Consider the following 23,632-nt stretch of genomic DNA (forward strand, 5'->3'; position numbering starts at 1 on the left):
GCGTGTTCAATTCTTGCCTCCCCGAACAGGCGCTGGAATGTGGCGACTAGGGGCTTTTCACAGTAACTTCATTGAAGCCTACTTATGACAAGTTATTATTATTATTACTCCATCTACCAGATTTTTGCCCATTCACCTAATCTGTCTATATCCCTTTGCAGACTCTTTGTATTCTCCTTGCAACTTTCTTTCCTGCCTATCTTTGTATCATCAGGAAGTTTGGTTATAATTCAGTTAGTCCCTTCATCCAAATCATTCATCTGTACCAAAGATAGTTGAGACCCGAGCACTGATCCCTGCGGCACTGCTATTAGTTAGTTTGCCAACCTGAAAATAACCTTTTTATCACGAATGTTCGCTAACTGTTCACTCGTCCTCTATTGATCTGTTTGAGCGTCTGGCAGAAAAATACTTTTCATTGTACCTCGGTACACATGACAAAAAACCAACCATCCATCGTAATATATAACCACCAACACCATATGTTCTCATGTTGTGTCATAACCTATTATGTGGCACCTTGTTGAATGACTTTTGTAAATCCAAATACTTCTATTGGTTCCATTTCATCCATCTTTTCTTTGCATTCTCAAAGAACTCCAATTAGTCACCACAACCTCTTTCACAAAGCTAGGATCCTGCGGAAGGAGGCCATTCGGCCCATTGAGTCTGCATCGCCCTATCCCCATAACCCCGCCTACCCTGCTCATCTTTGGACTGTGGGAGGAAACTGGAACATCCTTAGGAAACCCAAGCAAGCATGGGGAGAGCATGCAAACTCCACACACTCAGCCAAGGTCAGAATCGACCCCGGGTTCCTGAGGTTGAAGCAGCAGTGCTAACCACCGTGTCAGTGTGCATCCAACTATGTGGACTCAGCCTGATTGTGTATGATTTTCTAAATGTCCTACACTACGTCTTTAACAATAGAATTTTCCTAATGACAAACTTTAGGCTAATTGGCCTCTAGTTTCCTGCTTTCTGTTTCTCCTTTCTTAATCGGACATGTTATTTGTGGTTTTCCAATTCCCTGGGACCTTTACAGAATTTGGGGAATTTTGTAAGATTATAGCCAGCTGAATAACAAATTGGTATGCAGGATGTAACAAATAGTAACTCCTATAAAAATGAATCTCTTCTACAATCCGTTTTGGAGGAGCCAAATCACTCTAACTTGCCTAAATTTAAATTTGCGCTCATTCTTTTTCCTATTTGCAAAAGAATGAGAAATAATTGAATCCGTATGAATGTTTTCTTTATTCATGCGATCGAAGTGTTACTGAGAGGATTAGCATTTGCTGTCCATCCCTGATTGCTGTTGAGAAAGTGATGGTGTGTTACTTCTTGAACCGCTGCAGTCTGTGTGGTGAAGATACCCCTACAGTGCTATTAGGTAGGGATTGTTATTCTTTGCCAGAGATCAAGCTAGTGCTTGAACAACAACAACAAAGAACAAAGAAATGTACAGCACAGGAACAGGCCCTTCGGCCCTCCAAGCCCGTGCCGACCATACTGCCCGACTAAACTACAATCTTCTACACTTCCTGGGTCCGTATCCTTCTATTCCCATCCTATTCATATATTTGTCAAGATGCCCCTTAAATGTCCCTATCGTCCCTGCCTCCACTACCTCCTCCGGTAGTGAGTTCCAGGCACCCACTACCCTCTGCGTAAAAAACTTGCCTCGTACATCTACTCTAAACTTTGCCCCTCTCACCTTAAACCTATGCCCCCTAGTAATTGACCCCTCTACCCTGGGGAAAAGCCTCTGACTATCCACTCTGTCTATGCCCCTCATAATTTTGTATACCTCTATCAGGTCGCCCCTCAACCTCCTTCGTTCCAGTGAGAACAAACCGAGTTTATTCAATCGCTCCTCATAGCTTATGCCCTCCATACCAGGCAACATTCTGGTAAATCTCTTCTGCACCCTCTCTAAAGCCTCCACATCCTTCTGGTAGTGTGGCGACCAGAATTGAACACTATACTCCAAGTGTGGCCTAACTAAGGTTCTATACAGCTGCAACATGACTTGCCAATTCTTATACTCAATGCCCCGGCCAATGAAGGCAAGCATGCCGTATGCCTTCTTGACTACCTTCTCCACCTGTGTAGCCCCTTTCAGTGATCTGTGGACCTGTACTCCTAGATCTCTTTGACTTTCAATACTCTTGAGGGTTCTACCATTCACTGTATATTCCTTACCTGCATTAGCCCTTCCAAAATGCATTACCTCACATTTGTCCAGGTTAAACTCCATCTGCCATCTCTCCGCCCAAGTCTCCAGACAATCTAAATCCTGCTGTATCCTCAGACAGTCCTCATCGCTATCCGCAATTCCACCAACCTTTGTGTCGTCTGCAAACTTACTAATCAGACCAGTTACATTTTCCTCCAAATCATTTATATATACTACAAAGAGCAAAGGTCCCAGCACTGATCCCTGTGGAACACCACTGGTCACAGCCCTCCAATTAGAAAAGCATCCCTCCATTGCTACCCTCTGCCTTCTATGGCCTAGCCAGTTCTGTATCCACCTTGCCAGTTCACCCCTGATCCCGTGTGACTTCACCTTTTGTACTAGTCTACCATGAGGGACCTTGTCAAAGGCCTTACTGAAGTCCATATAGACAACATCTACTGCCCTACCTGCATCAATCATCTTAGTGACCTCCTCGAAAAACTCTATCAAGTTAGTGAGACACGACCTCCCCTTCACAAAACCGTGCTGCCTCTCACTAATACGTCCATTTGCTTCCAAATGGGAGTAGATCCTGTCTCGAAGAATTCTCTCCAGTAATTTCCCTACCACTGAAGTAAGGCTCACCGGCCTGTAGTTCCCGGGATTATCCCTGCCACCCTTCTTAAACAGAGGAACAACATTGGCTATTCTCCAGTTTGACAGCAAGTCAAAGTCTCAGCTAGTGATGCAACTGTACAGAGACATTAAGGCAGACATCTATTCCCAGGCAATAGAACAAAGCCAATAAGAGAACATTCATTCATTTCTGACAAGTACAAAGATAAACTCAAAATATAAATTGACCAGATTCAAAGGCAATGTGAGAACGAAGTAAATGAGAAACAAAGGTATTGCAATGACAAAGTAGAAAATGGAACACTTTTAAATAATTTTTGTAAGAGTTGCCCAAAGAAAAGCATTTTTAAAAACACAAAATGGAAATAGTATCTGTTGGAAGACCTATATTGGTCCTTCAGTTAATATTTCCAAATGTATCCTAGTACTGCTGGGGTATAAGTTTGGGCATTGCATGTGTTTTAAATGTAGTCTTCTTCGGCAATCACTCACTAACAAGTATAATTGAACACCTTAGAAATTCTGTCACTGGTCATGGGTTCTGTGGGTTCTTGTGTGGCTGATGAGCCCTATACTAGAGCAGCATCTTTGGATGCACATTCGGCAGATATTTCTGGGAACTGGGATTGTTCCTTTTACTTGAGACTGCTGGCATTCCTTTCTCGTGTTCCTTTTCCGGGTCCCCTCTTGCTGTTGCGTGTTGTCGAAGAATTGTGTTCCTTCAGTCAGAAGGTTCCTCCAGGTAAGTTTCTTCTGAGCAAGTGTCTCCCAAGTGTTACCATCTATGTTAGATTTCTTGAGCTAAGCCTTCAGGGTGTCTTTGAAGCACTTCCTTTCTCCTCCTCTAGTTCTGGTTCCTGCCTTGAGCTGGGTGAAGAAGAATTGTTTTGGCAATCGGGACTCTGGTTTCAATGTATACATACAGTTTCTCTTGATGTTTGGAATTACAGCAATTCCAGGCTACTGGGCTCAGTATACACTTGTTGGAATTGACTATCTTCAGATGTTAGGATGAAGTGAGCTCTTAAAATAAACACATATCTTGATCTCCAATATGTACATGTGCAGCACCTGCGTTACTCCCAGAGCAACATGTTGCATTATATTCATGTTTGCTGTCAAAAGGGTTTGGTTGTGGCTATGATATTTATCAAAGAACTGTTTCCAACACAAGTGAAATAAATTTGGCAAACACCACAGCACAAAGTTTGAAACAAGGTAAAAACATAGCTGGTGAGAAGGGTCCTGACCAGAAAGGTAAATTGCACTTGCAGTTAGTCCTTGTTTTAAAAGATAAAGCCCTCTCCTACTTGTCAGAGGGATTGACGCGCTATGTTTGTATGTCTGTTTCTGGGAGATTTCCAGGTTACTTTTAGGTCCAGTGACAGACTGGTCATGGGTCCATTGCTTTAGTACAATGCTGAGCATGTTCAACAATTAATCCCCTAGTTTGGATTAGAGTTGGCTCCAAACTAATCAGATCATCTGACTTTCTCCATCCTTCTTCCCTTCTCAACTCTTTGGTCTGTGTCTGGTTGTATTTAAGAAAATGTGCATGCCTATATACAGGTGATCAGATAGGGCTGATGAAACACTGCAAATGTTGGATGGTGATATCTGTCTACAAAAGAGCTTCACTTTTGAAAAGTATCACCTTCCTTTAGCAACTAGAAATTCATTTTAGTTAATCACCGTGATTCTTGCTTGATTGGCAGAGATGGTGTGGCTTCTCTCAGTTATCGAGTACAAGATTCTTCTGACAAAACTCCTGTGATACAAGTGGATGAAAATGGACACCTGGCTTCTGGTCCCATAACTGGAACTTCAACAATTGAAGTGATCTCTGAAGAACAGTTTGGTATAAACCAGACAATCACAGTTGCAGTTAAGGTAAGAAATAACTGATTAAATTTATTAATTTGAATTGTCTAAAAATAACTCCATTACAATTTTTATGTGAGAAATATTTCAATTATTTCAAATTTTCCGGAATGTTTGAGAAGGAGACAAACTTCAAAAGCTTTACTGTGGTAAAATTGGTGGGAGAGAGAAAACGTGGATCTTCAAATTGATCTCTGTTACTATCTATTCTCCCAAACTTGCATAAGACCAAAAGATATAGCAGCAGAATTAGGCCATTCGGCCCATTGTGTCCGCCCATTGCTCCACCATTCAATCATGGCCGATATGTTTCTCATCCCCATTCTCCTGCCTTCTCCCCATAACCCATGATCCCTTTATTAATCAAGAACCTATTTATCTCTGTCTTAAAGACACTCAGTGATTTGGCCTCCACAACTTTCTGCGGAAATGAGTTCCACAGATTCGCCACCCTCTGGCTGAAAAAATTCTTCCTCCGTCTGTTTTAAAAAAAATATATTAAAGTTTTTTAACACAATTTTTCTCCCTTACAAATAATAACCCCCCCCCCCCCCCCCCTCGTAACCCAAAAAACCGAGAAATCACGCAGAGCAAGATGTATACATGGCAAAATGATATATTTACACAGCTTTGTACACTGGCCCTCTCCCGTACGTGCCAGTTTCCCCCACCCTTCATGTTATCTCTTGCTCATCCACCCTCCCAGGCAGTCTCGTCCCGTCGTCTCCCCCCCCCCCCCCCCCCCCCCCCCCCCCCCCCCAAGGTTGCTGCTGCTGCTGACCGACCTTCCTCTAACGCTCCGCGAGATAGTCTAGGAACGGTTGCCACCGCCTGTAGAACCCCTGCGCAGACCCTCTCAAGGCAAACTTAATCCTCTCCAACTTTATGAACCCAGCCATATCATTTATCCAGGCCTCCAGGCTGGGGGGCTTCGCCTCCTTCCACATTAGCAAGATCCTTCGCCGGGCTACTAGGGACGCAAAGGCCAGAATGCCGGCCCCTTTCGCCTCCTGCACTCCCGGTTCGTCCACTACTCCAAATATTGCTAGCCCCCAGCTTGGCTTGACCTGGACTTTCACCACCTGAGATATTGCTCCCGCCACTCCTCTCCAGAACCCCTCCAGTGCCGGGCATGAGCAAAACATGTGGACATGGTTCGCCGGACTCCCTGAGCACCTTCCACATCTGTCCTCCACCCCAAAGAACCTACTCGGCCTCGCCCCTGTCAAGTGAGCTCTGTGAACCACCTTAAATTGTATCAGGCTGAGCCTGGCACACGAGGAGGAGGAATTAACCCGACCCAGGGCATCAGCCCACAGACCTTCCTCGATCTCCTCCCCCAGCTCCTCCTCCCATTTACCCTTCAACTCTTCTACCAGCGCTTTCCCCCCCTCTTCTTTCATCTCGTGGTGTATTTCCGACACCTTGCCCTCCCCGACCCATACACCCGAGATCACCCTATCTTGAACTTCTTGTGCCGGGAGCAACGGGAATTCCCTCACCTGTCGCCTTACAAAAGCCCTCACCTGCATATATCGAAAGGCCTTTCCCGGGGGTAACTCGAACTTCTCCTCCAGTGCCCCTAGGCTCGCAAATGTCCCGTCGATGAACAGATTCCCCCATTCTTCCAATCCCTGCCCGATGTCAGCTCTGGAACCCCCCCGTCCATCTTCCCTGGGACAAAACGGTGGTTACCCCATATTGGGGACCACACCGATGCTCCCATTGCACCCTGTGCCGTCTCCACTGGCCCCAGATCCTTAGCGTTGCCACCACCACCGGGCTCGTGGTATACTTTGTCGGCGAGAGCGGCAGCCGTGCCGTCACCAACGCCCCCAGGCTCGTTCCTTTACAGGACGCCATCTCCATCCTCTTCCATGCCACCCCCTCTCCCTCCATAACCCACTTGCGGATCATCGCCACATTTGCTGCCCAGTAGTAGCTCCCCAGGTTTGACAGCGCCAACCCTCCTCGGTCCCTACTGCGTTCCAGGAACCCTCCCCTTACCCTCGGGGTCTTATTCGCCCACACAAACCCCATAATATTCCTGCCTACTCTCTTAAAAAAGGCCTTAGTGATCACGATGGGAAGGCACTGAAACACAAACAGAAACCTCGGAAGGACCACCATTTTGACCGACTGCACTCTACCCGCCAGCGAGAGCGGTAACATATCCCATCTTTTGAAATCCTCCTCCATTTGCTCCACCAACCTCGTCAGATTCAGTTTATGTAGGGTCCCCCAACTCCTGGCTATCTGGATCCCCAGATACCGAAAGCTCCCCTCCGCCCTCCTCAGCGGCAGGTCCCCTATCCCTCTTTCTTGGTCCCCCGCCTGTAATACAAAGAGCTCACTCTTCCCTACATTGAGCTTATAGCCCGAAAACTCCCCAAACTCCCTTAGAGTCTGCATGATCTCCACCATCCCCTCCATTGGATCCGCCACGTACAGCAACAGGTCATCCGCATATGGCGACACCCGATGCTCTTCTCCCCCTCGGACCACCCCCCTCCACTTATTAGACTCCCTCAATGACATGGCCAATGGTTCGATCGCCAATGCGAACAACAGGGGGACAGGGGGCACCCCTGCCTTGTCCCTCGGTACAGTCGAAAGTACTCCGACCTCCGCCGGTTCGTCACTACACTCGCCATCGGGGCTCTGTAAAGGAGCTTAACCCAACTGATAAACCCTCCCCCGAACCCAAACCTACGCAGCACCTCCCAGAGGTACTCCCACTCTACTCGGTCAAAGGCCTTCTCCGCGTCCATAGCAGCCACTATCTCCGCCTCTCCCTCCTCCGATGGCATCATTATCACGTTTAAGAGCCGCCGCACATTGGTGTTTAGTTGCCTGCCCTTTACAAATCCCGTCTGGTCCTCGTGGATTACCCCCGGGACACAGTCCTCGATCCTCGTGGCCAGCACTTTTGCCAGCAACTTTGCATCCACATTGAGGAGCGAGATCGGCCTGTACGATCCACATTGCAGTGGGTCCTTGTCCCGTTTTAGGATCAAAGAAATTGTCGCTTCCTACATTGTCGGGGGCAGGGTCCCCTCCTCTCTTGCCTCATTAAAGGTCCTCACCAGTAGCGGGGCCAACAGGTCTACGTACTTCCTGTAGAACTCCACCGGGAATCCATCCGGTCCCGGGGCCTTCCCCGCCTGCATGCTCCCCAAACCCTTGCTCAGCTCCTCCAACCCAATTGGTGCCCCCAAACCAGCCACCTCTTGCTCCTCCACCCTCGGGAATCTCCGTTGATCTAGGAATCGTCTCATCCCCTCTTCCCCCGCTGGGGGCTGGGATCTGTACAGCTCTTCATAAAAGGCCTTAAATACCTTGTTTATTTTCGTCGCACTCTGAACCGTGGCTCCCCTTCCATCTTTGACTCCCCCTATTTCCCTCGCTGCCATCCTCTTACGGAGCTGGTGTGCCAGCATCCGACTAGCCTTTTCCCCATACTCGTAGGTCGCCCCCTGCGCTTTCCTCCACTGTGCCTCCGCCTTCCCTGTGGTCAACAGGTCAAACTCCGTCTGGAGCCGTCGTCTTTCCCCAAGTAATCTTTCCTCCGGGGCCTCTGCGTATCTCCTATCCACTCTCAAAATCTCCCCCACTAACCTCTCCCTTTCCATACCCCCTGTCTTCTCCCTATGAGCCCTAATGGAGATTAGCTCTCCCCTGATCACCGCCTTCAACGCCTCCCATACCACCCCCACCCGCACCTCCCCGTTGTCGTTGGCCTCCAAGTACCTTTCGATACACCCCCTCACCTTCCCACACACCACCTCATCCGCCAGCAGTCCCACATCCAGCCGCCACAGCGGGCGTTGGTTCCTCTCCTCCATCTCTGTTTTAAAGGATCAGTCTGAGGCTGTTTCCCAGGGTCTAGTTACTCCTACTCGTAAAAACATCCTCTCCACGTCCACTCTATCTGAGGCCTCTGAGTAATTTTGCAAGTTGCAATGAGATTCCCCCCCCCCCCCCCCCCCCCCCCCCCCTTCTAAATTTAATTGAGTACACACCCAGAGTCCTCAGCCGCTCCTCACATGACATGACAAATCCTTCATTACAGGGATCATTCTTGTGAACCACCTCTGGACCTTTTCCAAGGCCAGCACATCCTTTCTCAGATACGGGGCCCAAAACTGCTCACAATACTCCAAATGTGGTCTCACCAGAGCCTTATACAGCCTCAACAGTACATCCCTGCTCTTATATTCTAGCCCTCGTAACATGAATGCTAACATTGTATTTACCTTCCTATCTGCCAACTGAACCTGCATGTTAACCTTAAGAGAATCCTGAACTAGGATTCCTAAGTCCCCTTGTGCTTCTGATTTCCGAAGCCTTTTCCCATTTAGAAAATAGTCTATGTCTATGCTGACTCAGTCCTATTTTACCATGCACTTCTAAGTACTCCACAATCTCATCCTGAACAATAAGACTAAAATCTTAGCAACAACTGACGTTCGGCTATCCAGCCTCTGATTTCCTGTCTTCTGCCTCCCTCCCTTCTTAAATAGGGATGTTACATTGGCCATTTTCCAATCCTCTGGGACTCTGCTGGCCTCTTGTGATTACTGAAAGATCACCACCAATGCTCCCACAATCTCCTCCGCTATCTCCTTCAGAACTCTGGGTTGCAATCCACCCGGTCCTGGTGATTTATGTACCTTCAGACCTTTCAGCTGTCCCAGCATCATCTTGATGATGGCCACTACGTTCACCTCTGCCACCTGACTCTCTTGAAAATTTCTGGTATGCCACTGGTGTCTTCCACTGTGAAGACTGCTGCAAACTATCTATTCAGTTCCTCTGCCATTAGTACTTCTCCAGCCTCAATTTCCAGTGGTCCAATGTCCATTTTTGCCTCTCTCTTACTTTTTTTACATATTAAAAAAATCACTTGCAATCTTACTAGCTAGCCTACACTCGTATTCCATCTTATCCCCCTAAATGCTTTTTTAGTTGTCCTCTGCTTGCTTTTAATGGCTTCATAATCCTCTGGCTTCCCACTAGCCCTCACCACCTTGTATGCTTTTTATTTTGCTTTTATGATGTCCTTGACGTCCCTTGTCAGCCATGTTTGACTTGTCCTCCCCTTAGCATGTTTCTGCCTCCTTGGAACAAATTTCTGTTGTGCCTCCTGAATAACCCCCCAAAACTCCTGCAATTGCTGGTCCACTGTCTTCCCTGCTAGGCTCCCCTTCTAATCAACTCTGGCCAGCACCTCTCTCATGTCTTAGTAGTTACCTTTACTCATTGTAAAACCATTACATCTGGTTGCAGCTTCCCCCTCAAACTACAGGTGAACCCTAAAGGTCTAAGTTACCTAATCAAGTCTGCACATCACCAAATCCAGAATTCCCTGTTCCCTGGTGAACTCTCCAACACAAGCTGCTCCAAAAAACCATCCCGTAGACATTCCACAAGTTCCTTTTCTTGAATCTGCTACCAACCTGATTTTCCCAGTGCACCTGCCTTTCTTATATGCCTTTTGTATCTCCTGATTTTCTGCCCCACATCCTGACTACTAGGGGGCCTATACATAATTCCCATCAGGGTCTTTTTTCCTTTGCGATTCCTCAACTCTCCCTACACAGATTCTATGCCTTCCGACCCTATATTGCTTGCTATTGATTTAAGTTCATTCCTTACCAACAATGCCACCCCGCCCAATCTGCCTGTCCTTTCGATAGGGCACATATCCTTGGAGGTTTAGAACCCAGCCCTGATCCCCTTACAGCCACATCTCTGTGATGCCCACACCATCGTATCTGCCAATTTCTTCTTTTTTTATTTAGAGTACCCAATTATTTTTTTTTCCAATTAAGGGGCAATTTAGCATGGCCAATCCACCTAACCTGCACATCTTTGGGTTGTGGGGGTGAAACCCATGCAGACATGGGGAGAATGTGCAAACTCCACACGGACAGTGACCTAGGGCCGGGATTCGATCCCAGTCCTCAGCGCAGCAGTCCCAGTGCTAACCACTGTGCCACATACTGCCCATATCTGCCAAATTTCAATGTGCGCAACATGCTCAATTACTTTATTTTGTATACTGCACGCATTTAGGTACAACACCCTCAGCCCTGTGTTGACTGCCCCCCTTTTCTGCTGTGCCTCAAGTTAGATTCCTGCCGCTTTCCATATTCTGTTCTATTCCGTATTCTAGAAACTTGACTAACCTGTCCTGAGCCCTCGGACCCTTTAACTAGTTTCAAGTCCTCATCATTAACCTGCACTCTCACCTTCAACTTTGATTTTCCAATTTTCCATACAACTGACTCTTCCCCACCACTATTTAGGTTAAAGCCTTAGTTATGTGATTCGCCAGAACTCTGGTCCCAGCTTGATTCAGGTGAAGACCATCCCATCGGAACAACTCCCTCCTTCCCCAGTACTGATGCCAATGTCCCATGAATTCAAAGCCATTTCTCCACACCAACCTTTGAGCCATGCATTTACCTCTTTAATCTTATTGACCCTGTGCCAATTAGCTTGTGGCTGAGGTAGTAATCCGGAGATTGTGACCTTTTTGGTTCTGCTTTTTAATTTAGCCCCTTCTAGAATCTACCTATGCCATTGGTACTGAAGTGGACCACGACAACTGGATCTTTACTTCTCTGCCCCCCACACTTGAATGGCTCCCTGTACCACGGTGCTGTGGTCAGTTTGCTCATCCTCCCCACAGTCCCTGTTCTTATCGGGACAGGGAGCAAGAATCCCAAACCTGTTGGACAAGGGCTGAGGCTCCTGCACCCATACCCTCCTAGATCCCTCCACCTACTTAACTCATAATCACACCGTCCTGTCCCTGACCACTGGCCGAATTGAAGGTAGTTTATCTAAGGTGTGTGACTGCCTTCTGAAACACAGCGCCCAGGTAACTCTCCCCCTCCCTGATATGTCACAGCGTTCCAAGTTCAGACTCCCAGCTCATCAACTCTGAGCTGAAGGTCCTCAAGCAACCAACATTTGCTATAGATGTGTTCACTAGGAACCGCAATGGGGTCCACCAGCTCCCACATCATGCAGGAACAACACATCACCTAGTGCTGCACCTCTGTTTCATTTAATTTGTTTTTTTTAATTTAAATTTCTTTGCATTTCCCACTTTGTTAATGGTGAGCTCCTCCCCTACATCTCTTCAAACTGGCTGGATCCACTACTCTCTGTGCTGTTTCTGGCATTGAAGCTGCTGTCACCTTTCCTGCTCTTTTAACTGTCCGGGTCCACTACTCTTTGCACTGTTTCTGGCACTGAGACCCTGTGGCACAATTTGAAGAGCAGGGCATTCTGGTGTTCAAGATGGCATTTTTCCCTCAACCAGACTCCCTGAAATAGATTATCTGGCCATTTGTCACATTGCTATTTAAAGTCGTAGAGGTCTACAGTACAGAAAAGGCCCTTCAGCCCATCGCTTCTGTGCCAGTCAAAAACAACCACCTAACTACTCTAATCCCATTTGTGCAAACATTGCTGTCCACAATTTGGCTGTTGCACTTTTCTGCCTTACAAAAATATTTAATTGTTTATAATATGCTTTAGGACCCCTCAGGTTGTGAAATGCACTATTCCTACATTGTATATAAAAAAGGCATCTCCAGTTTCCGGAGAATGGGACAGCTGTAACATGTGTAATATTGGTCTATCTTCATAAAACATACCTTGTTATGGTGTATATCTTCTAACTCTGTGTGATGCCTTGAGAGACCTGCTGGTATTGCATTAAAAATACCACATTCTAATGTCCCCTACTTCCAGTGGAAGTTTCTGTTTTACACTTGATTCACCCAGAATATCTGAAACTGCCGAGTTGACCGTTTCACCATCTAAACCAGTGTTTGAATTTCAGTTTGATCTAAACAGTCCTTGGATATTAAAATAATTATACCTTACTTTAAAGTGGTTTCGGAAGAATACAATGTTTTAGGTTATAACTTTAAAATCCATGGGGAGCGTTTGGACCGATTTTAAAGCAACAAAAAAAACATTAGAAATTGGACAAATCGTTTTTTGTTTATTTAAAGCAGATAAATTCCTTTATGCTGATCTTAAATTTTGGTTTATTTTTGATACCTTTGCAAAGGAAAATGTGGTATTATGCACTGTGCTCCCTTTTATGGTTTCCATACTTTTAGGTTGCACCTGTCTCTTACTTGAGAATCAGCACAAGTCCAGTAATGCATACACTTAACAAGGAGTCTCCATCAGCCATTCCAGTGGGGATAACTTTAACTTTGACTGTTCATTTCCATGACCATTCTGGAGACACCTTCCATGCTCAGAATACAATAGTAAACTTTGCTATGAACAGGTAAACCAATGATGGTTGTTACTGTCTATCCATATTGAAATGAAGTTACAAGTTAATATATGTGGTACCCATGGCTTTACAAATTAACTGTTACCTCGGGGCCTAATAGAACCAGACAATAATTCAGTGTTAATCGTAGAATTAGCAGGTTGTATGTGCTCGTCTATTTGTGGCTCCTTTGTGAAATTGCATTAATTCACATTTTGTGTGTATTTTAAATATATTGTGTGGGGAGGGGGTGAATCTTCCATGGTGTTGCTATGATAAGAGAGAGGTTTTAAAAGACAGAAATGTCATGATAAATAGTATTACCATGGGCACTAATATAATAATATTGGGGTTGACCCTGGGAGTAATGGGAGGTGGGCCCCAGAGATGGAAACTTGGTATCTCGTAGAACCATAGAATCAGAATTCCACAGTGTAGAGGGAGGCCATTTGGCCCATCGAGTCTGCACCGACCTCTGAAAGAGCACCCTACATAGGCTCACCCCCCACGCACACCCTATCCCCATAACCCCACCTAACCTAACCTGCACATCTTTGGACACTTCTAGTCCATTTAGCATGGCCAATCTACCTAACCTACACATCTTTGGGTTGTGGGAAGAAACCAGGGCACCCGGAGGAAACACGCAGACACTGGGGGAAAGTGAAAACTCCACGCAGGCGGCTATCCAAGACCAGAATGGAACCCGGGTCCCTGGTGCTGTGAGGCAGTAGTGCTAACCACTGTGCCACCGCTACACTCCGAGATATAACTTCCAAGATACGGAGGAGGTAGTTCTATAAACAATGTAGCAGCATCTGGGATAATGAGATCTGTTATTGAGAATAGGGCTGCAATCTATCGGCCCTGTCACACCCAACTCGGGACGCGACAAGGCCGGTAAATCTCGCAAGATGCCTCTCAGATTTACTGGCCTCGTTACACCTCACAAGATCTAATGAGATCTTGTGCGGCTTCGCGAGACTGGATCCCGCTGTCAATGTGCAGGATCCAGATTGCATATACAGGCTCACTTCAATATCTCTTCACCGGAGTTACCCAAGGCGCGGGAGCTAAGGGCCTTGCCTTGGCGGCCCCGAGCAGGCGCCGTTTATCACTGGTTTCCACAAAAGTGGAACTCGGGGTGCCCAGATAGCGCTGCCAGGCTGGCAAGGGCAGTGTCCAGGTGGCATCTTGCCCATGCCAGGGATCTGGACTGGGGGTGCCCTGCCCTTGAGGTGGGGTGGGGGTTAGAGGTCCCCTTAATTGGTAAATTTGGAGGGGGGGGGTCCAGAGGCCATGGTGGGGGGTTCAAATGTCACCGCACTCTCTTCCTGCACATGCGAGCTGAGTTTGTTAGTGCAGGATATGAGCCGAAGTGAGGCCTCAATGGAGCATACCTCACCAAGGCCTGGAAAAGAAGCCGAGTCACGTCATATGGTGGAGTCGTTCTCGGCGCTGCAAACACCGGAAGCACCTGGCTAAACGTGCCCAGAATTCTTGGAAGTCTAAAAGATTTTAAAATATTTCTTTATTCTCCTTTTTCGCATTTTCTCCCACATTTACACCCACAAACAAAAAACAATAATCAGTAACAAATCTGGCAATCCCAATATCAATAACAACGATCCCATCCTCCCACCAAACCCAAAACATTCGCCCCCATGTTCACATAAACAACTGACAAAAAGGAATCAGGAATCATCCATAGCCACCATTAACATCCATCGCCCCCCCCCCCAACTAGTGTTCGATGTTATCCAGTTCTTGAAAGTGCATAATGAATAATGTTCATGAATTGCAGAACCCCTCCACCCTTCCCCTCAGTTCAAACTTAACTTTCTCAAGAGTCAAGAATTCCAACAGATTCCCCTGCCACACAAGGGCACAGGGTGGAGAGGCTGCCCTCCAACCCATCAGGATCCGCCTTGGGGGATCAACGAGGCAAAGGCCACAACATTTGCCTCCGCACCCTTTTCCAACCCTGGCTGGTCCGACACCCCGAATATGGCCTCCCGGGGGCCTGGGTCCAGTTTCACATGCATCACTTTAGAAATTACCCTAAAAACCTCCTTCCAGTAATCCTCTAGCTTTGGACAGGACCAAAACATATGAATGTGATTAGCGGGGCCCCCCGTTTCAACATCTTGTACTCCTTCAAAGAATCGGCTCATCCTCGCCCTCGTGAGGTGTGCTCTGTATACCACCTTCAGCTGTCTCAGCCCCAACCTCGCGCACAAGGTGGAGGCATTCACTCTCCTGGGCACCTCACCAGAACCCCCCTCCATATCCTCTCCCAACTCTTCCTCCCACAAACTCTCCTCCATTCTGACCCGCTGAGGAAGTATAAAAGATTCAAAGTGATTTTTAGGATGAGTGTGTACTAGAAATGTGTTCTGTAGATTTGTGAGCACTGTGAGAGACCTTCATTCTCGTTGATTGAACAAGGGTTCCGAGCAGCACGGTAGCACTAATGGATAGCACTGTGGCTTCACAGCGCCAGGGTCCCAGGTTCGATTCCCCGCTGGGTCACTGTGCGGAGTCTGAACATTCTCCCCGTGTCTGCGTGGGTTTCCTCCTGGTGCTCCGGTTCCTCCCACAGTCCAAAGACGTGCAGGTTAGGTGGATTGGCCATGCTAAATTGGCCATGCTAAATTGCCCTTAGTGACCAAAAAGGTTAGGAGGGGTTATTGGGTTATGGGGATAGGGTGGAAGTGAGGGCTTAAGTGGGTCGGTGCAGACTCGATGGGCCGAATGGCCTCCTTCTGCACTGTATATTCTATGAGACTGGGCAGGTGCTCTGTGGTCTTCGGTTCCAGCTGCAGTGGAGTTGGAGCACTGGAAGTGGGCGGTGATCTGGCCCTATCCGTGGCAGTCGAGTCTCATCTCTCTGGAAGGGAGGGTGGACTACGAGAATGGGGCAAAACCTGTTTTTGGCCAGTTGTGAACTATTCAGCCACAATGAACTCACTATGTTCCTAGTCATCGGCCTCTTTCTATCTGACTTGTCTGCAATTCAGTAGCTATGTTTAGTCATGTTATTTGTGAAGTACAACATTTAGTGTAGGTATTTCCGTTACTAAGAAAAAAATAAAACCGATAATATTTATTTCAAGACTTTTTTGTTGCGATTTACCTGCCATTGTTTTCTCAGTTGACCCAACTTTCTCATGTCCAACATGTATGTATGTGTGTGTGTATATATTATATATATATTATATATATGTGTGTATATATATATTAATATTTTTGTTTAATGCAATTTTATTCCCAATTCTATTACTCAAAGGGCAACACGGTGGTGCAGTGGGTAGCACTGCTGCCTCATGGCACTGAGGTCCCAGGTTCGATCCCAGCCCTGGTTCACTGTCTGTGTGAAGTTTGCACATTCTTCCCGTGTCTGCATGGGTTTCGCCCCCACAACCCAAAGATGTGCAGGGTAGGTGGATTGGCCACGCTAAATTGCCCCTTAATTGGAAAACATTAATTGGGTACTCTAAATTAAAAAAAAAAAAAAAAAAATTCTATTACTCAATAAAATATGACTCAGACTCACAGCTGAGCTTTGGGTTTTACCCACACTTGGTAAAGGAGGCCGGCAGGCTTCGATCACTTGATGTTGATGTCTTCTCTGGGTTCAAAACCTATCTTCTTGCGATGGTTGTGCCTGGGCAACTCCCAGGTTATCAGTCAGGATCTGTTCGATGCTGCTTTCTTATACTGGGAAGCTTGGATTGAGTCATAGGTATACGCCCACCACTGGCCATTGTCCTAGCCAGACCCCAACTTGTTAATGGGAAAGACAGGATACTCCTGTTTATCCATGGTGGTTCAATCAAGACCCATTATTCTCTGAAACTCCCTTTGTCTGTTCTTCGCCCTGCTGCAAAGTTGATCACTTGTGTCTGGAAGTTTGTTACATATTCATAGTCTTTGGAGTGGGTAACCCCTAAGTCCATATGGCAATATAGGTTTATGCCTTGACTTGATGCTTTTGCAAATGGATTGTATCGATTCCAGCCAGGGTCTCATAAGACAGTCTCTGTTCCTGGCCTATGTGTGTCTTCTCAGCCTGTTTTCAGTACCACACTGACATGCACCATCATTAAAGCTTCAAAATCCAGGGCAATGTTTAAAATCATCTACCAAATTCCACCCACACCACACCCAGTTAGCCAAACCACTTGACTCAAATGTAGGCAGGATAGAGGTACCAGGTATCTTTACATTTGTGAAGAAGTTGGATTTTTATAAAGGAACAATAACTTTTGTGATTATTCTTTAGGCTAACTGAATTCAATGTCACAAATTAACATGGGTTTTGAACTAATGACTTTTGAAACCAAATTACACTACTGCATGTGATGGCTAAAATTATTGTTATTTAATTTAGCCAGTGTCAGATTATAGGTGAGATTAGCTGTGACTGAGACAACTTTGCTCCTTCTAGATATTTCCTGTTGCCCTTCACCACTCCTCTTTTGGACATTCAAGAGGTTGATGCTTTAGAGCTAAAGTTAGAGAATACCTGTCTCTTACCTAACATGATAATCTGAACGTTTGTCAACCATACTGAGCAAATATATACAGGTTTGATGTGCTCATGTGAACAAAAGTAATATTTTCAGTTACTGTGAATTCAGAATCATAATTCCCTTTGATGAAAGAAAGAGGCTTTCCAATTACTTGTACCACATATCTTTTTTAAAATATATATTTTTATTAGAGTTTTTCCATTTTTACAACTAACACAATAAACTCTCAAAACTGGTGGAGGTGCTGCTGCTGCACACGAGGACAGACAAATACAGGAGAATGCCAACAAAATTGGTTCAGCTTAATCTTTAAACTTGGTATCTTTGACGATACAATAACAAAGAACATTGCGTGAATAAGCTAGAGAATAGGATGGAAGAGCATAAAGCCATGTAAACATGGCAATATGGTGCACATCAACATGTAAAGCAAGTTGGATACACTGCTACATAACTTATGGAAAACCTTGTAGGAGCAAGTCAAACATAGCGGAGCCTATACCTTTCAGAATACATCCAATTTTGAACGGAGAATGTAAGTTAGGAATTCCATATGTATATATTCCATTCCAACTCTGAATTGAAGGATAATTATCGCTAATCCATGAGCAAAGGATGTTCTTCCTGTGCCGCAGAGTTAAGATGTTATACAGCCTTTTTTCATTAGTGTCAATGATTCTCCTATCTGGAAGAGTCTATCTTCTCAAACCAGACCAGTAGGATTGAATTGTGACACAAAACTACACACAGTGAATGTAGTCACCCTCGACTACCTTGCACTTTTGGCACAATGAGGATATAGCAGGGTCAAAACTGTGTCTCAAGGTTGATGTAGACATACAGATGGTGTAATATTTTAAATCACGTTTCTTTCATTCTATTCCAGACTGAAATTCTATTGGCATATTCCCATATATTACCCCAGGTTTCCTCATCAGTACTGACTGCCAAGTCTTTTTCCCAAAGCTGCAGTGTTTCTAATACACTCACACAGGATCTGGAATACAGTGTCATAAAACTTACTAATTAATTGCTTAGGTTCCGCTAAAATCAGGATTTTCTTCCCACTGGGGTGATTGAAGTGTCAAGGTGCCTAGTTTTCTTATTGAGGATAAAGTCTCCAAGTTGCAAATACTTAAAAAAGGAGTAAAAAGTTGTTTGCATAGCCACTGAAAAGATGACAAGGAAGCATGACTGGACATGTCACCCAGCCTACAAAAATAATATAATTTGATATAATCTTTATTATTGTCACAAGTAGGCTTACATTAACACTGCAATGAAGTTACTGTGAAAATGCCCAAGTCGCCACATTCTTGCGCCTTTTGGGTACACAGAGGGAGAATTCAGAATGTCCAATCCACCTTCCAAGCACGTCTTTCGGGACTTGTGGGAGGAAACCGGAGCACCCGGAGGAAACCCATGCAGGTACGGGGAGAACATGCAGACCCACACCGACAGTGACGCAAGCTGGGAATCGAACCTGGGTCCCTGGAGCAGTGAAGCAACTGTGCTAACCACTATGTTACCGTGTTGCCCTACCATGGTGACTTCAAAACCATTTTTGAGGGTTTTTTTTTACTTGTATTTGAACTTGGAAAGGTCATTTGTTACTGTGGTGGAAATTAATGTCCAATAAAGGCAGTGAGTCAGGAAACTCACCAAGTGCTGTAAGGGTAAGCAATTGAGATAGGTGGTGTTGGCCAATGCTCTTAAAAGGATCTGGGCAGTTTGAGCTTAATTTTCCTTAAATATCCCCTCCTTAAATATGCTGGACTCAATGTCTCCCAATGCTGCCAGATACTGGCTCAGTCAGTCTACCTGAACTCTCTTTCCACAAATATGTTTAGCCTGAGGATTATTTGGAGCATGCAACCTAATCCTGAAATTATTCATTTCTCTGACGTTCGTGGTAGAAGTGGCACAACATATAAATACAGTGGGTTCATTATTTATATCTTAACTGTTCTTTTATTTTTGAAGGGATGACCTGTTGCAGATTGGCAAAGGAACCAGTAATAACACCTTTGTAATAAGGGCTGTGAATGTGGGACTGACTTTATTGAGAGTCTGGGACACGGAGCATACCGGAATAGCGGATTATATTCCCTTGCCTGTTGAACAATTCATTTACCCTGATTTACTGGGAGACGTTGTGGTTGGTGATGTCATCTGTTTCAGCAGTAATCTAGTTAGTCAGGAAGGTAGGTACATAAAATGTCATTGGTAACAGTTAGATCATGTGAATACCTAATAATACACAATGATCATGATCAAAACCACAACTTCATCTATGTTCTCACAGCGCAATTAGGAGTTTGGAGTTCATCTTCAAGTAATATTCTTCAGATTAACCCAAAGACTGGCACTGCAGTTGCAAGAGATTCTGGGTCTGTCACTGTCTATTATGAAGTACCAGGACATCTAAAAACCTACAAAGAGGTAAACCCATTTGGTAATGGGGAACAAATTTTGAGATGAGTTTTAATTTGTTTCTGACTAAATTTTGTAGATCGCTTATTTTTGTTGAAACAATTGTACTGGCTCAATAAAACAATTGGATATTTTCCTGGTAGCTCAATAAAACAATTGGATATTTTCCTGTAAAATAGCTGGGAACATATTTCAGTACTGTGCTTGAAAAATTCCAAAAATGTTTGCAATATATACATCTAGTATGAATAATTTTGTGTTAAGAGGAAGTGGGGTGGTACCTCAAAATGGTGGATAACAGTGAGGTTCAGCCACAAACTTTATATTTATGATGCGACCATCAATTCACACGAAACCAGGAGTAGAAGTAAACTGTGGCTTTAATCAACTAGAACAGTGCCTGCCTGCGACTGATCTGTTAGTGGGAGCCGCCTACAGGGCGACTGCTCTTTATACCTCCCCTCAAGGGTGGAGCCAGGGGCGGAGCCCACACAGGCCCCAACATGCTACATCATAGGTAATACCTTACAATGGTCCATAGGTGGAGCCGACATGGGCAACAGCGTAATACAGATATGCACATGGTGAATTGTTACAGCAATAAATTCACCACATTCACCCCCAGTTTTTAATTAAAAAAAAAAAAAAAGAAGTCCGGCGGGGGTGAAGGGTTCATGCGTTCAGCCTGTCTGGCGCACAAATTGTGCGCTGTGATTGCCGAAGATCTGGTATCCCAGCTGGCCCGGGCTTCAAACTCAGCCGTGCTGGCATCGGTAGTGAAGCCGCCGGTGCGGGCACAGACGTGGACTCCGGGATCAATCATGTCTTCTGGGGCTTCATTCCTGTGGGTCGGTGAAGAGGGAATGGCGCGCTGGGGTGTGGGTGCCATGCAGGGATGGGGCGCTGGCCAGCGTAGGTTGGGCGGGGTAAGATGGGGTGCGGTAGTAGTGGAACCTGCAGGTGCCAGGTCCCGGAGGGAGACCGTATTCTGTCGGCCGTCGGGGTGTTCAATATATGCATACTGGGGGTTGGAGTGTAGGAGCTGGACCCTCTCGACCAGGGGATCGGACTTGTGGCTCCTGACGTGTTTGAGGAGCAGGACGGGCCCCGGTGTCTTCAGCCAGGGCGGAAGCGAGGCTCCGGAGATGGATCTCCTGGGGAAAACAAATAGGCAGTCATGAGGGGTCTTGTTTGTGGCCGTGCAAAGTAGGGACCTAAATAGAGTGGAGTGCGTCGGGGAGGACCTGCCAGTGGGGAACTGGGAGATTCCTAGACCGTAGGGTCAGGAGGACGGTCTTCCAGACAGTCGCGTTCTCCCTCTCCACCTGCCCGTTTCCCCTGGGGTTATAACTGGTAGTCCTGCTTGAGGCGATGCCCTTACTGAGCAGGTACTGACGCAGTTCGTCGCTCATGGACGATGAGCCCCGGTCACTGAACGTACGTGGGGAAACCAAACAGGGTGAAGACACCGTGTACGGCTTTAATGACGGTGGCCGCGGTCATGTCAGGCCAAGGGATTGCAAAGGGGAAGCGGGAGAACTCGTCGATGATGTTGAGGAAATATGTGTTTCGGTTGTTGGAGGGGAGGAGCCCTTTGAAATCGATACTGAGACGCTCAAAGGGCCGGGATGCCTTTACCAGGTGGGCCTTATCCGGTCGATAGAAGTGCGACTTACACTCCGCACAGATTTGGCAGTCCCTGGTCATGGCTCTGACCTCTTCAATGGAGTAGGGCAGGTTGCGGGCCTTGATGTGGTGGAGAAGCCGGGTGACCCCCGGGTGGCAGAGGTCATCGTGGATAGCATGTAGTCGGTCAACTTGCGTGCTGGCGCATGTGCTGCGGGACAGGGCATCTGGGGGTTTGTTGCGCTTCCCAGGACGATATACTATATCGTAATTATAGGTGGAGAGTTCGATCCTCTACCTCAAGATCTTATCATTCTTGATCTTGCCCCGCAACGTATTATCGAACATGAAGGCTACCGATCGTTGGTCAGTGATGAGGGTAAACCTCATTCAATGGAGTAGGACGATGAGCCCTGGTCACTGAACGTACGTGGGGAAACCAAACAGGGTGAAGACACTGTGTACGGCTTTAATGACGGTCCATGGCTCATACCAGCGAGGTAATGCCTCCAGTGCCACACGGCTTCCACGATGGCTTGGGCTTCCTTTTCGACTGAGGAGTGTCGAATTTCGGAGGTGGTGAGGGTTCGTGAAAAAAACGCTACTGGCCTGCCTGTCTGATTGAGGGTAGCGGCGAGGGTGACCTCTGATGCATCGCTCTCCACCTGGAAGGGGACGGACTCGTCCACCGCGTTCATCGCGGCTTTGGCGATATCCGCCTTGATGCAGCTGAAGGCCTGGCGGGCCTCAGCTGCCAGTGGGAAGGTGGTTGCCTTGACTAGTGGGCGGGCTTTGTCCACAAAGTTGGGGACCCACTGGGCGTAATATGAAAAGAACCCGAGGCACCTTTTCAGGGCCTTCGGGCAGTGGGGAAGGGGGAGTTGCAGGAGGGGGCGCATACGGTCGGGGTCGGGTCCTAGAACCCCGTTTTCCACGACTTAACCGAGGATGGCTAGTCTGGTTGTGCGGAAAACACATTTCTCCTTGTTGTAAGTGAGGTTAAGGGTTCGGGCGGTTTGGAGAAATCTGAAGGTTGGCATTGTGGTCCTGCTGATCATTGCCGCAGATGGTGACATTGTCCAAGTATGAAATGTGACCCGCAGCCCGTACCAGTCCACCATTCGGTCCATCGTTCTTTGGAAGACCGAGACCCGGTTCGTGACGCCAAAGGGGACCCAGAGGAAGTGGAAGAGGCGGCTGTCTGCCTCAAAAGCCGTGTAGGGACGGTCCGCCGGGCGGATTGGGAGCTGGTGGTATGCAGACTTCAGATCCACCGTGGAGAACACCCGGTAGTGCGCAGACAAAAATGGGAGGATGAACTGGGGACAGAGGTAGGATGGGGACTGGAGCGAAGCACTGAGCAGGGTGAACTCCACCTCCTGCACAAGGCTAAGCCTAATGCAGCTCAAAGTGGTGCACAGAGCGCGCCTGACCAGAACCTGAATGAGCAGGTACTTCCCGGAGGTGGAGGACAAATGTGAGCGGTGCCAAAGGGGCCCGGCCAACCACACCCACATGTTTTGGGCTTGCCCCAAGCTTGCTGGGTTCTGGACAGCGTTCTCTGAGGCAATGCCCAGGGTTGTGGGGGTGAGGGTGAAGCCATGCCCAATAGTGGCAATCTTCGGGGTATTGCCCTCGCTTTCGCTTCCCTAATCGCACGCTGGAGAATCCTGCTCGGCTGGCGATTGGCAGCACCACCCACAGCTGCAGACTGGCTCGCTGACCGTTCGGAATTTCTGCACCCGGAGAAGATTAAGTACTCCACCCGAGGGTTGGAGGAAGGCTTCCTGGATACTTGGGGGCGGAGGAGGGAGGGAGGGAGAGGGGGAACAACTGGGAAGGGGGAGGAACCATAGACCGATCCAGAAGGCAATGAAATGCACATAGGGTCAGTTAAACAAAGGACAAACTAAACCTCTCTGTATAATAAAGGAAATTAGCGCGGGCGAGAAAAATGTGATGTGTATATATACAACTGTTTATAAATATGGGAAATGCCAATAAAAAGATTTCAAAAATAAAAACCGA

The 23,632-nt window shown here is 46.8% G+C and overlaps 1 protein-coding gene across 1 annotated transcript in view; it reads left to right on the plus strand.

Annotated features, from left to right (window-relative positions):
* nup210 (nucleoporin 210) overlaps positions 1–23,632 on the plus strand; it is a 154,711-nt gene that overhangs the window by 114,160 nt on the left and 16,919 nt on the right. The window contains exons 30-33 of the mRNA XM_072472543.1: positions 4,534–4,708; positions 12,847–13,022; positions 19,529–19,749; positions 19,851–19,987. Coding sequence (XP_072328644.1) covers positions 4,534–4,708; positions 12,847–13,022; positions 19,529–19,749; positions 19,851–19,987 — 709 coding nt within the window. The remainder of the gene's footprint in view (positions 1–4,533; positions 4,709–12,846; positions 13,023–19,528; positions 19,750–19,850; positions 19,988–23,632) is intronic.

This window comes from Scyliorhinus torazame, chromosome 13 (genome assembly GCF_047496885.1).
Source record: "Scyliorhinus torazame isolate Kashiwa2021f chromosome 13, sScyTor2.1, whole genome shotgun sequence".
Classification (NCBI taxonomy): Eukaryota; Metazoa; Chordata; class Chondrichthyes; order Carcharhiniformes; family Scyliorhinidae; genus Scyliorhinus; species Scyliorhinus torazame.